We start from the raw sequence: 11,772 nt of genomic DNA, 5'->3' as shown, positions 1-11,772 counted from the left end.
GGATAATGTTTAGTTTTATTGTGCAGTTAGTTTTTAGTGCGGAGATATGGTATTGCCAGGTTAGTCTTTTATCGAATGTTAGGCCTAAAAATCTATGGTAATCGGTGTATGGTAATAGGGAGTTTCCTAGAAATAGATCAGGTGGTTGAGGTGTATTTCGTTTCCTACTGAAGTGGAGACATTTTGTCTATTAAATTAAATGGTTTTTGTTGAACTTTTTATTTTGTTTTTGAACGGAATACTTTATGATATATAGCTACATTTCTCCAACAGCAAGAAATGAGATCGATTAACTAAATTACCAGAAAAAACAAAAACATTTCCAACTTAAATAACATGATATAAAAACATATCAATGTAAGTGAAACTAGAATTAAATTTGAAATTAACTAATTTGTAGCTAAATTAATTAATTTAAAATTTATTTATTGATAAGCATTACAAACTACCACAATCTTGGACAATAAGTAATAGTGATAAATGATCACATTCATATAAAAATTAACAAATAAATAATAATAATAATAAAATGATATATAAATAAATAAAAATAATAAAATCTGTATATGTATATTAATAGAAAGATAACAAAAATTAACATAATCAAACAATGTACATGAAGAAATAAAGATAAAATAAAATAAGTAAAATCTGGAACTAATATAACAATAAATAAAAGAGTAAAAGCTAACAATTTCTATCATTAAAAACAACAACCACACCATTTTTCAAAAAATAAAGCAAAAAACTTTCCATATTTAATAGAAAGTTCATCATTATATTAATCCAATGAGGAAAAAATATCCTTTATTTTCATTCTTGTACTATGTTCATTGCACAATTATCACTATAAGCACTACAGGATCAATTTTTCTTTTTATAAAACATATAATTTACTGTAATATTAAATTAATACACACATATGCTTGATCATCTTAAATATTCGGTCATAATATGTTGAAAATATGATATTAAATTATTACTGTCAGATTTTTAAAAAATGATGACAAAGACTGAAATGAATTTGGTTGAAAAAAAAAAAATCAAATTTGGAAATCATAGAAATACAAGGAAGAAAAAATCCAGTAAAATATTTATGAAAATTTATAATTAAGAGTAGGTTTTCCTAACTTTTATTTTAGTTTTACTGAAAACTTTTGTATGTTTTTTGTATTTGTATTAATTAAAAATATATTTAAGCTGATTGTAATGTGTATAAGCTGGATATAGTCCAAGTGGCGGTCAATAAAGGTACCAAATAGTAGTCAAAACTATTTAATTTTAAAAATCGTTTCGCCCCACTTTGCAAGGCTTCGTCGGAATCCCATGTATATATTTAACCCATTCGAGACCGATTGCACACCGTGTGTACAATAAATTTTCGAGCCAAAAAGACCGAGTGCAATGATCTTGAATTACAAATACCAGTCAGTATGGAAGAAACGGCAGTTAGAACCAGACTGGTTGAAAACAAATTTATCTTAGAAGTATGTAAAAATTAAATTGGACGTTGGTTTTATGTTCGGGCGATTGTCTTTTGTCATTCTGTATAACAAAAGTAAGGGTCATCCTTCCAGGAAAAGTCATTATCTTTTCCTGCTCCTTAAAAATTTATGTTAATTTAGGAATATATTATTTATTTCATTCTATCTATAATTATATTCTTTTCTTCATTACTGAACCTAAAACAAGGATTTCATATTACCCGACTATTTTTGGAATAAATGCTGTTTAATTCAATAATATGATTTTATTTTGATTTATATTGTTGCGCACCTGTTGTGCAATCCGTCCCTAATAAAAAAAAGCATTCAGAGCTACCTGCACACAAGGCGTGCAATCATCTTATATGTACAAAGGGAGTTACAAAGTGACTGATTTCTATTGCAAATATGTTTTTTTATCAAAAAAGGCCAATATAAAGCAAAAAAAATGTTCAATTCTTGGGATAGTCAACAAAAATATGTGCTGTCTCGAATGGGTTAAGCCGATTTAAAACATCAGCATTATTATCTTATTTTTTTTTATTTTACGATCAAACAAAACAAATTCATTGGTGTATACCATATTACTTTGAAATCTATACAGATCGAAGGCAACAAACAATGATATAAAAAATGTCTAGACCTATATAACCTTTTTTATAGTCTATTGTTTTGAAAATCATGATTGCAACGTTTCAAATCACAATAATTAAAATCACTATATTTTAAACAGAAAAATACATAATAAAAACAAACACATAATAAATTTAAAAAAATTAGATATTTTTTAGAAAAAGTAATGCCCCTACAGCAGAAAACAAAAGAGAATTTGTCTCACCACTCCATGAGAGGGGACTGGCTAGATGGTGGCGCACCGCATCTCACGTGGACTCCTGTAAAGACAAAACACAACTTATTGTAATGTGATTAAAAATAACAAAGCTATATTATTTATTAAATAATATGTATTTTAATTTACACGCGATCTAAGCTATTAAAAGATATATTTTCGGAAAAACGCAGACTTTCCCTTGTTCTTCAAATGAAATCATGAGTTCCTTCTTCAAACCCTCATTTCTAATAACTGCTTAGAATTATATTTAGTAAAAATGGTATTAAAATATATATGTGAATTAAAGCAACTTTATTTATTATTGATTATTTTATTTTTTATTTCAAATAAAAGATAAACTTTGACTATCTTCCCATATGTGGATTTACATTTTGACAGCTATAGATCAACACTAAGAATTTAAATATTCAAAAGATAAAATATATAATTTTCATTAAAATATTTTTTACAGCTTTCCTAAAATGATTAAACCGAAAACGATTAAAATCCTTGGATTAATTTGAAATAAAAAAAGATATATTAAAATCAAAATAATCTTTAGAAAAAATAGTGAAACTATTTTTAATTTATGAACACCTAGTCGACTTAAATAGATTTTTTTTTCATTGACAATAGCTTCCAATTTTTAATCTCTAATCACAAATTCTCAAGCAAATCAGGATCAAGCAAGCTGATTATTTGTTGCATGCTTATTTACAAGAAAAGTATGTTTATAAATATTTATATTCAATTTTTAATATTAAGAATTTCTACTTCTCATTATTTTTTATTTCAATAATTTAATTTAATCATCGAGAATAGTTTACTTGCTCTATTTTTTTTTAAAAGTAGTTTTAGTTATACTATTTTTATTTACTTTTTTTATTGCTCTTAATCATATCTGAGGCCAAAGTAAAAAAAGCATTATCCAAGTCATTCCTTGAAACTCAACCTTATTATCCGTCATTTAGTGTAAAATTGGCGCCCTATTAGAAGTGTCAAACGCCCATATCTCCTTCAGTTTTTAATACAGAGGAAAATATAAGATAATATATAATATAAGAAGATATATAGTTAATCATTATATCTCAGGAGGGAAAAAAATACTCAAAGTAATTAATTTATAATTTTTTTGTTTAAATATCTAATATTTATTTATAAAAAGCTGTTAAAACTGTTCCAAATTGTTATTGTTAGGGGACCAAGTGCCATTTCATTTTCAAATAATAAATCCTAATATAATTAATTTGCAATATTTGTGTACATAATTTCATATTTTATGTAATATATTTTATATCTGTATAATAGCTAGTTGTTTGCCGTTAGGAATAATTAGATAATTATTCAACACCAACTTCTAATATTGAAAACTACTTTAAATAGTAAATACATCAATAACGTAAATATTGATACTGTCAGTATATACTATTATATATTATTAGAAAAACAATAAAATACTAAGATAACCTTAGTAACTGATAATACAACTGTAACTTCTTCATATGTTCTTCTTATGTCCATGTCTTATTTCTTCATATGTCCTTATCTTGTCGTATTAATCGTACTGCACAATTAGTTTTGTTTTTCACTACTAAATTTCAATAAAAATTAAATTGAATTATCACTGTAGTTAAGAAGATGTAGCTGAGGATTCAACCAACTTTTTTTCTTCTTTTATAGATAAAACAAAGCGTTTTTGGACTTGATGAACAATATCTTATTGGACGACAGAAAGATCGCCACTCAGTGAAACTCTAAATGATTTTAATTAATGTATACACATAAACAGATACAGAGCTATAATTAGAAATTTAAAAAGTAATTATTCCAAAAATAAATTCAAAACAATTCCGTGAGAACTGTGTCTCTAAGGAACAATGTAGTCAATAACTTTTCCATCTCATTATAATGGGGTTCACAGGAACATATTAAGTAACCAACATGACGCACCGCAGGAGTTTAAACTAAATCATTGATCCTATCTTACATGATTAGTTGTAATGTGTTACGGCCTAATATCACAAATCGTAACTTAAATAATTTTGCTTAAGGCGAGATAACAATCATAACGAATTTAAAACTGAAATTACAGTCCAATATATTCTCGAATTAAATGTTTACTAAAGCTAATAATTTGTGTGTAAACTTTCAAAAGTTATTTCAAGGCATCGCATCATTGCTGCTAATTAGGAAAACATGCTGACGCGTGTCTATTTAGATCAAGTAAATAAACCCCATTTATTTCAGGCCAACGAGAAATAATATTCATGTATTTTATTTAAAAAAGGAACTTCAAGGACCGAATAGGAACTGCTACCAAAATTTCAAAGAAAAATGTTTGGAAGCTGGTTTTTACATGGTAAACATAAATTACTAAATTACTCTAACAAAAAAAAAAAAATTACAAGTTGTATCTGACATACTGAAATCAAAGAAACTATGAAACAAAATTTAAATTTACTTGCAGATTTTCGGTAATACCTGGTTATTCATAGTTTAAAATACTAGTTTTTTTTTGGTTTATTTATCAAATAACAAGCTTGTATTCCTACATAAATAGATTATAGCTCAAATATAAAAATAATAATATGACTAGTTGACATCGTACTCCACGCCCTCATTCTATCAGTTGTGAATAATGAATGATACCTACAATAAAAAATCTACAGTTGAGGCGTTGATATGGAAACTATATTAAAACGAAAAATATTAATATAGCAATCAGACGAATGGTGTGAAAAAAAAGGACCGAAAAATGAGAGGAGATTGTGCCATGAGTGGCGAGAATAAGCCGGCACGGCATTTTGCAAATCAGTGGTTCTAATTAACTGGAATAAAATCAATTGGTTTTTTCATAATTTACAAGCATTTTTGGGCTATTTTTTTTACAGTATCATCCTTTGCGACTTGCTATTATTTGTGAGAACTCACTGTTATTTGTTGGAGTCTGTGAAAAGTGCTGGTTATCGTAGAATGAAGAAATAGTTGTATGCTTTAATAAATAATTTATTTGTATTCAACATTTCATTATATGGATACAATTTTATAACAGTATCTTTTTTTTTTTGGTCACCATGTTATTTCTTCAACATTAAAACAAGTTCACTTAAAGCGATGACACTGTGCCACCGAATTTAACTAATATTGAATTAGTATTGTATGCAAGAATTATTGTAATAATTTCTTTATTAGATATATAGATATATAGAACTCTATTCTTACACTCTGCTTTAGTGTTAATGGTAAGTGGTATTAAAAATGGAAAATTTTTAATCGGTCCAAAAAATGCCAATGGACTAATCACTTATAATAATAATAAAAATGGATAGGTTCGTTTGTTCCCAATCTAAGATTTCCTTAACCGATTAAATGATTTACAACTTACGTTTTTTTTTTTTCAAAATGCTCTATGCAGTCCTGAGAAGTTTTAAAGCTAGTATGTTTAACTGTAGTATGTTTCCCTTAATCTAATCTAAAACACAAAAGCAATGATGGGAGAATCATGTCGATATCATTTCCCAAACTCGAGATAAAAAATGAAGTAGTTTCAGGCTGCTTTATTATAGCCTTCCAGAGACAAGTGACAATTTTACATCTTTTCCATAAAACATAACAATAAATATGATATTCAATATTGCTATATGGTATGGTTTCCTAAAACCGTCAACTTCTTAATAAAGTAAGTACTCATCATCACGAAAGTGTGATCGCATTATTACGTAAATACCAGGCATTTATCATATATAACAAATGGCGGAGTATTTAATTCAATATAACAAAATAAAAAAAAAAGAAGTAAAAATATTTTAAAAAAGGTTACCGTGTATCACACGGGTCACAGCAGACTTAAATACAATGAAGACAATGAAATATGAATATGAAGGTATTTTATGAAAAAAATATGATCACATGTTACGTACCTATATTAGAGAGATTTCTAATATATTTTTATATTTATACTTTAAAAAATATTTAAAAGCCCCATAACTATGTCAATAGGATCTGAAGTTTTCTTCAAAACAACTTCATAAGCCTCCGAACTATAATAAAGTAAATGAAGAAACCAGTTCCAACAAAGTAGTTAGAGTTTAGTTGACAAGTAATGCAATCTTTATAAAACTAACAAGACACTCCAACCTGTATAAAACAGTAATAAACATCAAAATGTGAATATTACTGTTTCAAAACCGAATTAAATGCTTAAGATATGGCCATTTTGAAAGGTTTAAAAAGCTTTAAATATTACCACGAGTATATTTCCCAACCGGTTACAGGCAAATAAGGTAATCTCTAGTTTAGAGTAGTCTTTAGTTCAATCATTTTTTTACTTTTTTCACTTTAATTTTTAAAAATAATTCCAACTTTTTTTTTAATTAATGCATTTCACTTATATATAAATAGAATATATAGTAAGAAAATCTATTGTGATCGTGAAAAATTTTGAATTCCAGTTTTCGACAGAAATACAAGTCTTGAGATCCCCTGGGCCTAATTGTCCAAGTCTTGTCGCAAAATGGTGTATGTGTTTCTATCAACTGCCTAGCTCAAATACGAAATTGAAAATACATATTTAACATACATATATGCCCGGGATATATAAGTCACAGCAACTTTTTCGATAAAATCGACTGACCGAAAGTGCCACTTTATGGAATCGATTTATCACAATTTTTTTTATTTTTTCGTAAACGACTCAAACAATTTTGGCTAAACTCGCCATACCAATATAGAATTATATGGTCTTCGACATCAGCTACTTCATAAGTATAATGAAAAAGTTTGACAGGGCTTAAATAACGACTTAAAAAAATTAATTTTATTTATTTGAAAAAAATACAAAACATTTCTTATTATTGTTTGAAATAATAAACAATAAATAAAAATTATATATAAAGGAGAAAAACTGAAAAATAAAAATATCTGATTCTAATGGGAAAAGACGAGACCACCCACTCTTTGCTGATTGCATTGCGATATCGTTATCTTTTATTAAACTGTTGTATTCTTGGTTGTAACGAAATGTAACAGGTTACTTACAGGATTTTTAATTTTTTTTTTTCTAAAATCACAAAAATACAAAAGCCCACTAATCAACACAAAACCTGATGACGTAGTAGGGTGGTAAGATAAACTAGTGTGATGCGCGCACCGCTCCATATTTATAACTAAATAAATAAATTAGTATAGCTTAAATATTGATTAAACATAACTGTAAATGAGGAGACCATTGCCGTACTATCAGGATTTGCTCGATAGTTGGTAGCACTATCAACCATCTGAGCATTGGCGACAAATAGCAGCGATATAGAAAATCGAATTGTAATTAAACTGTAATCATATAATCTAATAACACCAAACTTATTAATAACTTAAAACTAAACCAGTCTCTTTCCTATTTCTTATTATTTATGGTGAATGTTGTTATTTTTTGTATCACTCGCTCACCAGGTTGAACTGTAATATTAAATAAAATGTATTTCTTGGAAGTTCCACAGCATAAGTAAATTAAAACTTTCTTACAGGAAACCTCCGTATCGCGGACAAATTTATTTGCCCCGAAGGTATCCTTTATATATAATTTTCCATGCAATTTATGATCAACTTACTTTAAATAAACGAAAGATAAACAATTGCGATTCACTCAATTGAGTTTGTAAATTTCCAAATACCTACAACAAACATTTTAGAAAAAAGAACTCGAACAAGTTGAGCTACTTAAATTATCTGATCGGGCAAAGAGACATAGATTATCAAATTGGCGATGACAGGAATGGATGTAGAAACACAAATAGCCTGTTGGTTTTTTTTAAAAGCCCACACCTACAAGATCAAAACCAGTTTTTCATACATTTTAAAGGTCGGAAGAACGGCATCGATTTTATCTCGTCAAATTTCAGGTATAGCAGGACCCTTCAGAAAACAACATCATCATGTTTTGTATTTTAATTAATATACTAATTTCTTTGACTGTTCTTTCAGGGACACATGAAATTAACGTTATCTGCAAAATGACTAATGCAGTCAATTTAAACCCTTTTATTACGATCCTATAATTTATGATATGAGGAGGATGAGTAATTAAAAGAAAACTAGCAACTGCAATTAATTTGTCTCTTGATTCGCTCCAAGGACAAAACTATCAAATGGGGTATACATAGCTCAGTTAATGAGTAACAATTAAAATCGCAATGACCAAGCGCCATCGCAAATTTGTGAGTAACTGTAGAGAAATAAGCGAATGCAAAGAGTTGTAGCATTTCTTTGCAATCTTTTTTGGCTGATGAATTTGGGATACTTTCTGGAAGAGGTAGTTTTCTTTCCATTAGGAGAAATCGGAAAATTAGTGGGAAGATCGCAAGGACAGCCAGGTTTTTTTCCCCCACTCTCATCTAAATGTTCTCCCAAATTCACCATTTTCCTCCAAATCTTTAATTCTATTTTGAGGCTCCTTTACCGGACTATTTATTCTCAACTGCTTTTGTACTTTTTTTAAAAAATGTTTAACAACACGTTCCTTGTCATTAACAAAAGTCCTTTATCTATTATGGTTCAAAGATAATGGTTTATTGGAATGAAATATAACATAGTACAAAGAGAACACTAGGCATAGAGAAGGATAGAATATTCAATTGGAATCGTAAACTGCTCCACAGTTCAAATGGGAACTACCTGCCTCAGCTTGGACAATGCAGACACGCAGAAAGCAAGGATTTTAGCAGAGGGTTTGGCAGAACCCAACTCCTCTTGGGAAGGTATTGTACAGGAAGACAATCTTCGATTGGTACCACTAGATCTAAGGCGTCTGAGTGGTCCAGACTGCAAAGAATAAAGCCTTTTCCCATTACTGATCGGCAAACAATCCTCTTATTCCAAGACACTTTTCTAGATGTTAGTGACCAACCACAGAGCGATTTTAAATTTTCCAAATATTTTAATTTTCAAATTATTGATTTTTTTTTTTTTAAGAATCAACTTTTATATAGTATACAAAATTCTTATATGTTGAATTGGATTAGTATATGTGAAAACATTAAGATCAACCAATTACTTTAATCACGGTCTCATTCTTCTCTCGTTTCTGCCTCCTTATATTCATAATTTATCCGTTCGATTGCAAACTTATTCTTTGAATACCATAGGCTACCGATAAACAAAGCTACCATTCGTATTAAATATATCTGACAGGTGACCATTACAGATATAAAGGTCTAAAGGAAGAGTTCATTGTGTAGAAATAAGACAGGACTTGAGAATAACAATAGGTTGCTCATCCGTAGATCATTCATGGCTTATGGACTTAAGCAGAAAGACTAGCAGCTAAGATCATGCGGATTATCATACCTTAAGAATTTAGATGTTATACTAACTCGCATAATACCATTTAAAAAACTATATGTTTACTAAAAGTGTTACTGCGATCAGGAAAATGACAAAAATCAACAGGGCGAATTCAGGAGGATGATAAAGATGAATCAAACCATGAGTGAAAAAAAAAATACTATCACTATGTAATAATTATAATAAACATGCAGCATCACCAAATAAAAAAAGTTTCAAATCATTACACAATGACTCATTGTTTAATTCATAATTATTATGTTTTATAATCGTTTTATTTTATTTTTAGAATTGTTACCTAAGCCAAAACTACAAAAATTACTGGTGTGTTCAATACTTTATATTAAATTGCTTACTGTATTTACATTAGTATTGGTCTGGGCAAGATATTTTATTTTAAATGGCAGACAATCCAATAAAAAAATTGACATTCCCACTCTAGGACTTGTGGAAGAAAACAAAGTATAAAAAAAATTATTTCAATGTTCAAGCATAGCAGTAGAACTGAGCTATCCAAATTCTGTATAAGAGGTGCAGAAATAATTCAAAAATAATTACAGAAAAAAATAATTAAATAAAAAATAAATTAGAAAAAATCTATACAACATATCAAATATTGAACAAATGATTTACTGAAAGAATCGCTACCATTAACCTTTATCTTAAAATCATATAATTTATGAACTTAAATATTAAAACAGGTTTGAAGTTTTCTTTAAACATAACTGGAAAATGTCAAAGATGAGATCTGTCGAAAACCAATGGTTTACTCCAATTATTTTTATCTTGTTCGGTCAGTGAATTTTAATTTATTAGCTTAAAGAATTTCTTAAATATCAAATATCAACAAAAAAGATAAAGAAACCTAAGATTTAATCAATCATAATAAGTTCAGTTTATTACACAGTTAAACTCTCAGCCTTGCATTTTAAATATAAAAATGTGATTGCATTCTTCTTAACAAAATAATTTAATGAAATATTGTGAGCAGCATATTTTTTTAGGTTATTTTTTTTTCAACTAAGGCTCGCCAGATACATCTCTACATTGGTACATTGATACATCTCTAAAGTGATAAATAAATACAATAAGGAAAAAGAGAATATCGAGCAATAAAATGGCAAGACATTTTAGTCTAGTTCTCATCAAATTCCATTAGATATAGAGTATTTTCTCGGTAATTCCATTCGTATCCATGAAAAAGTTCTTCTACATCAAACCATTTGTATCAAACGTAAAATTGCTGATGTCAAATGTACTTTGTCTGGTACACCTTTGACCAGATTTGTCATAATTAAGAAAAATAAATTTTATACTGCAAATAAATAAAAATATTTCCTAGATAGTAGAGGAGTAATTAAGAAGACAATAGACAATCATTATAACAATATCACTCATCATCTAGAGACACAGATGTCAAGGTTCTCGAGATATTGCGTAGGAGAGAGCGAACAAATCAATTATCGGTCAAATGTGTGATTGTAAAGTATTTACGTAATATGTACACGAATCACGTACATCAGCATCAGGTTGGCGCCAAAGCAACAGATAGTTTCCTCCATCGGCTCAGAAACCACAAGATATCTGAAAATAAATAGCTATCTGGGATGATCAGGTTAAGGACACAACTTTGCTATCCCAGTATCTTTTACTATATGACGGGTTAAATTTTATAGTTATTATTGTATTGAAGGAAAGGAAACACTTCTTCCCCATAACCTAAGTGGATCTTTCGTGAGAATATTTATAACAAATGCTTTGTAAGCCTTCCATCCTTCGCAGTTATTCTGTACTTTACCAGTGATGAGACTGAGAGGGAAGCACAGGGATCTCTAGCAGGCCATGCTTTGCCTTCCACATAAGGGTGGGTGGCAATAGCTTAGTTTGGAATTCCCTAGGCTGAATGATAAGATTATATATAGGTGTGAATGAGTAGTTCTTTTATTTTTACTTAAATTTAATTTAATTTTTCTTATATATTATTTTTTAATTTTTTTTTTAAATTATTTATTTAATGTAATTTACAACTGTACAAAATAATACACTAGGTAAAAATGTAGTATGTTTCATATACACTTGAAAATCTTGGGAAGGAACCACCCATTGGTGGTACTTCAA

General features: G+C 28.6%; 1 protein-coding gene across 1 annotated transcript in view; it reads right to left on the bottom strand.

Moving 5' to 3' along the window:
* The window catches only part of LOC106688807 (uncharacterized), a gene marked incomplete at its 3' end in the record, with an annotated part of 99,508 nt that overhangs the window by 55,156 nt on the left and 32,580 nt on the right, over positions 1 to 11,772 (bottom strand). The window contains 1 exon segment of the mRNA XM_014433450.3: positions 2,323 to 2,377. Within this exon segment, the coding sequence (XP_014288936.3) occupies positions 2,323 to 2,377 (55 nt within the window).

The sequence above is a fragment of the Halyomorpha halys genome, unplaced genomic scaffold, assembly GCF_000696795.3.
Source record: "Halyomorpha halys isolate HHAL.00 unplaced genomic scaffold, Hhal_1.1 Scaffold1209.1, whole genome shotgun sequence".
Classification (NCBI taxonomy): Eukaryota; Metazoa; Arthropoda; class Insecta; order Hemiptera; family Pentatomidae; genus Halyomorpha; species Halyomorpha halys.
This window is presented reverse-complemented; position numbering and strand designations above follow the sequence as displayed.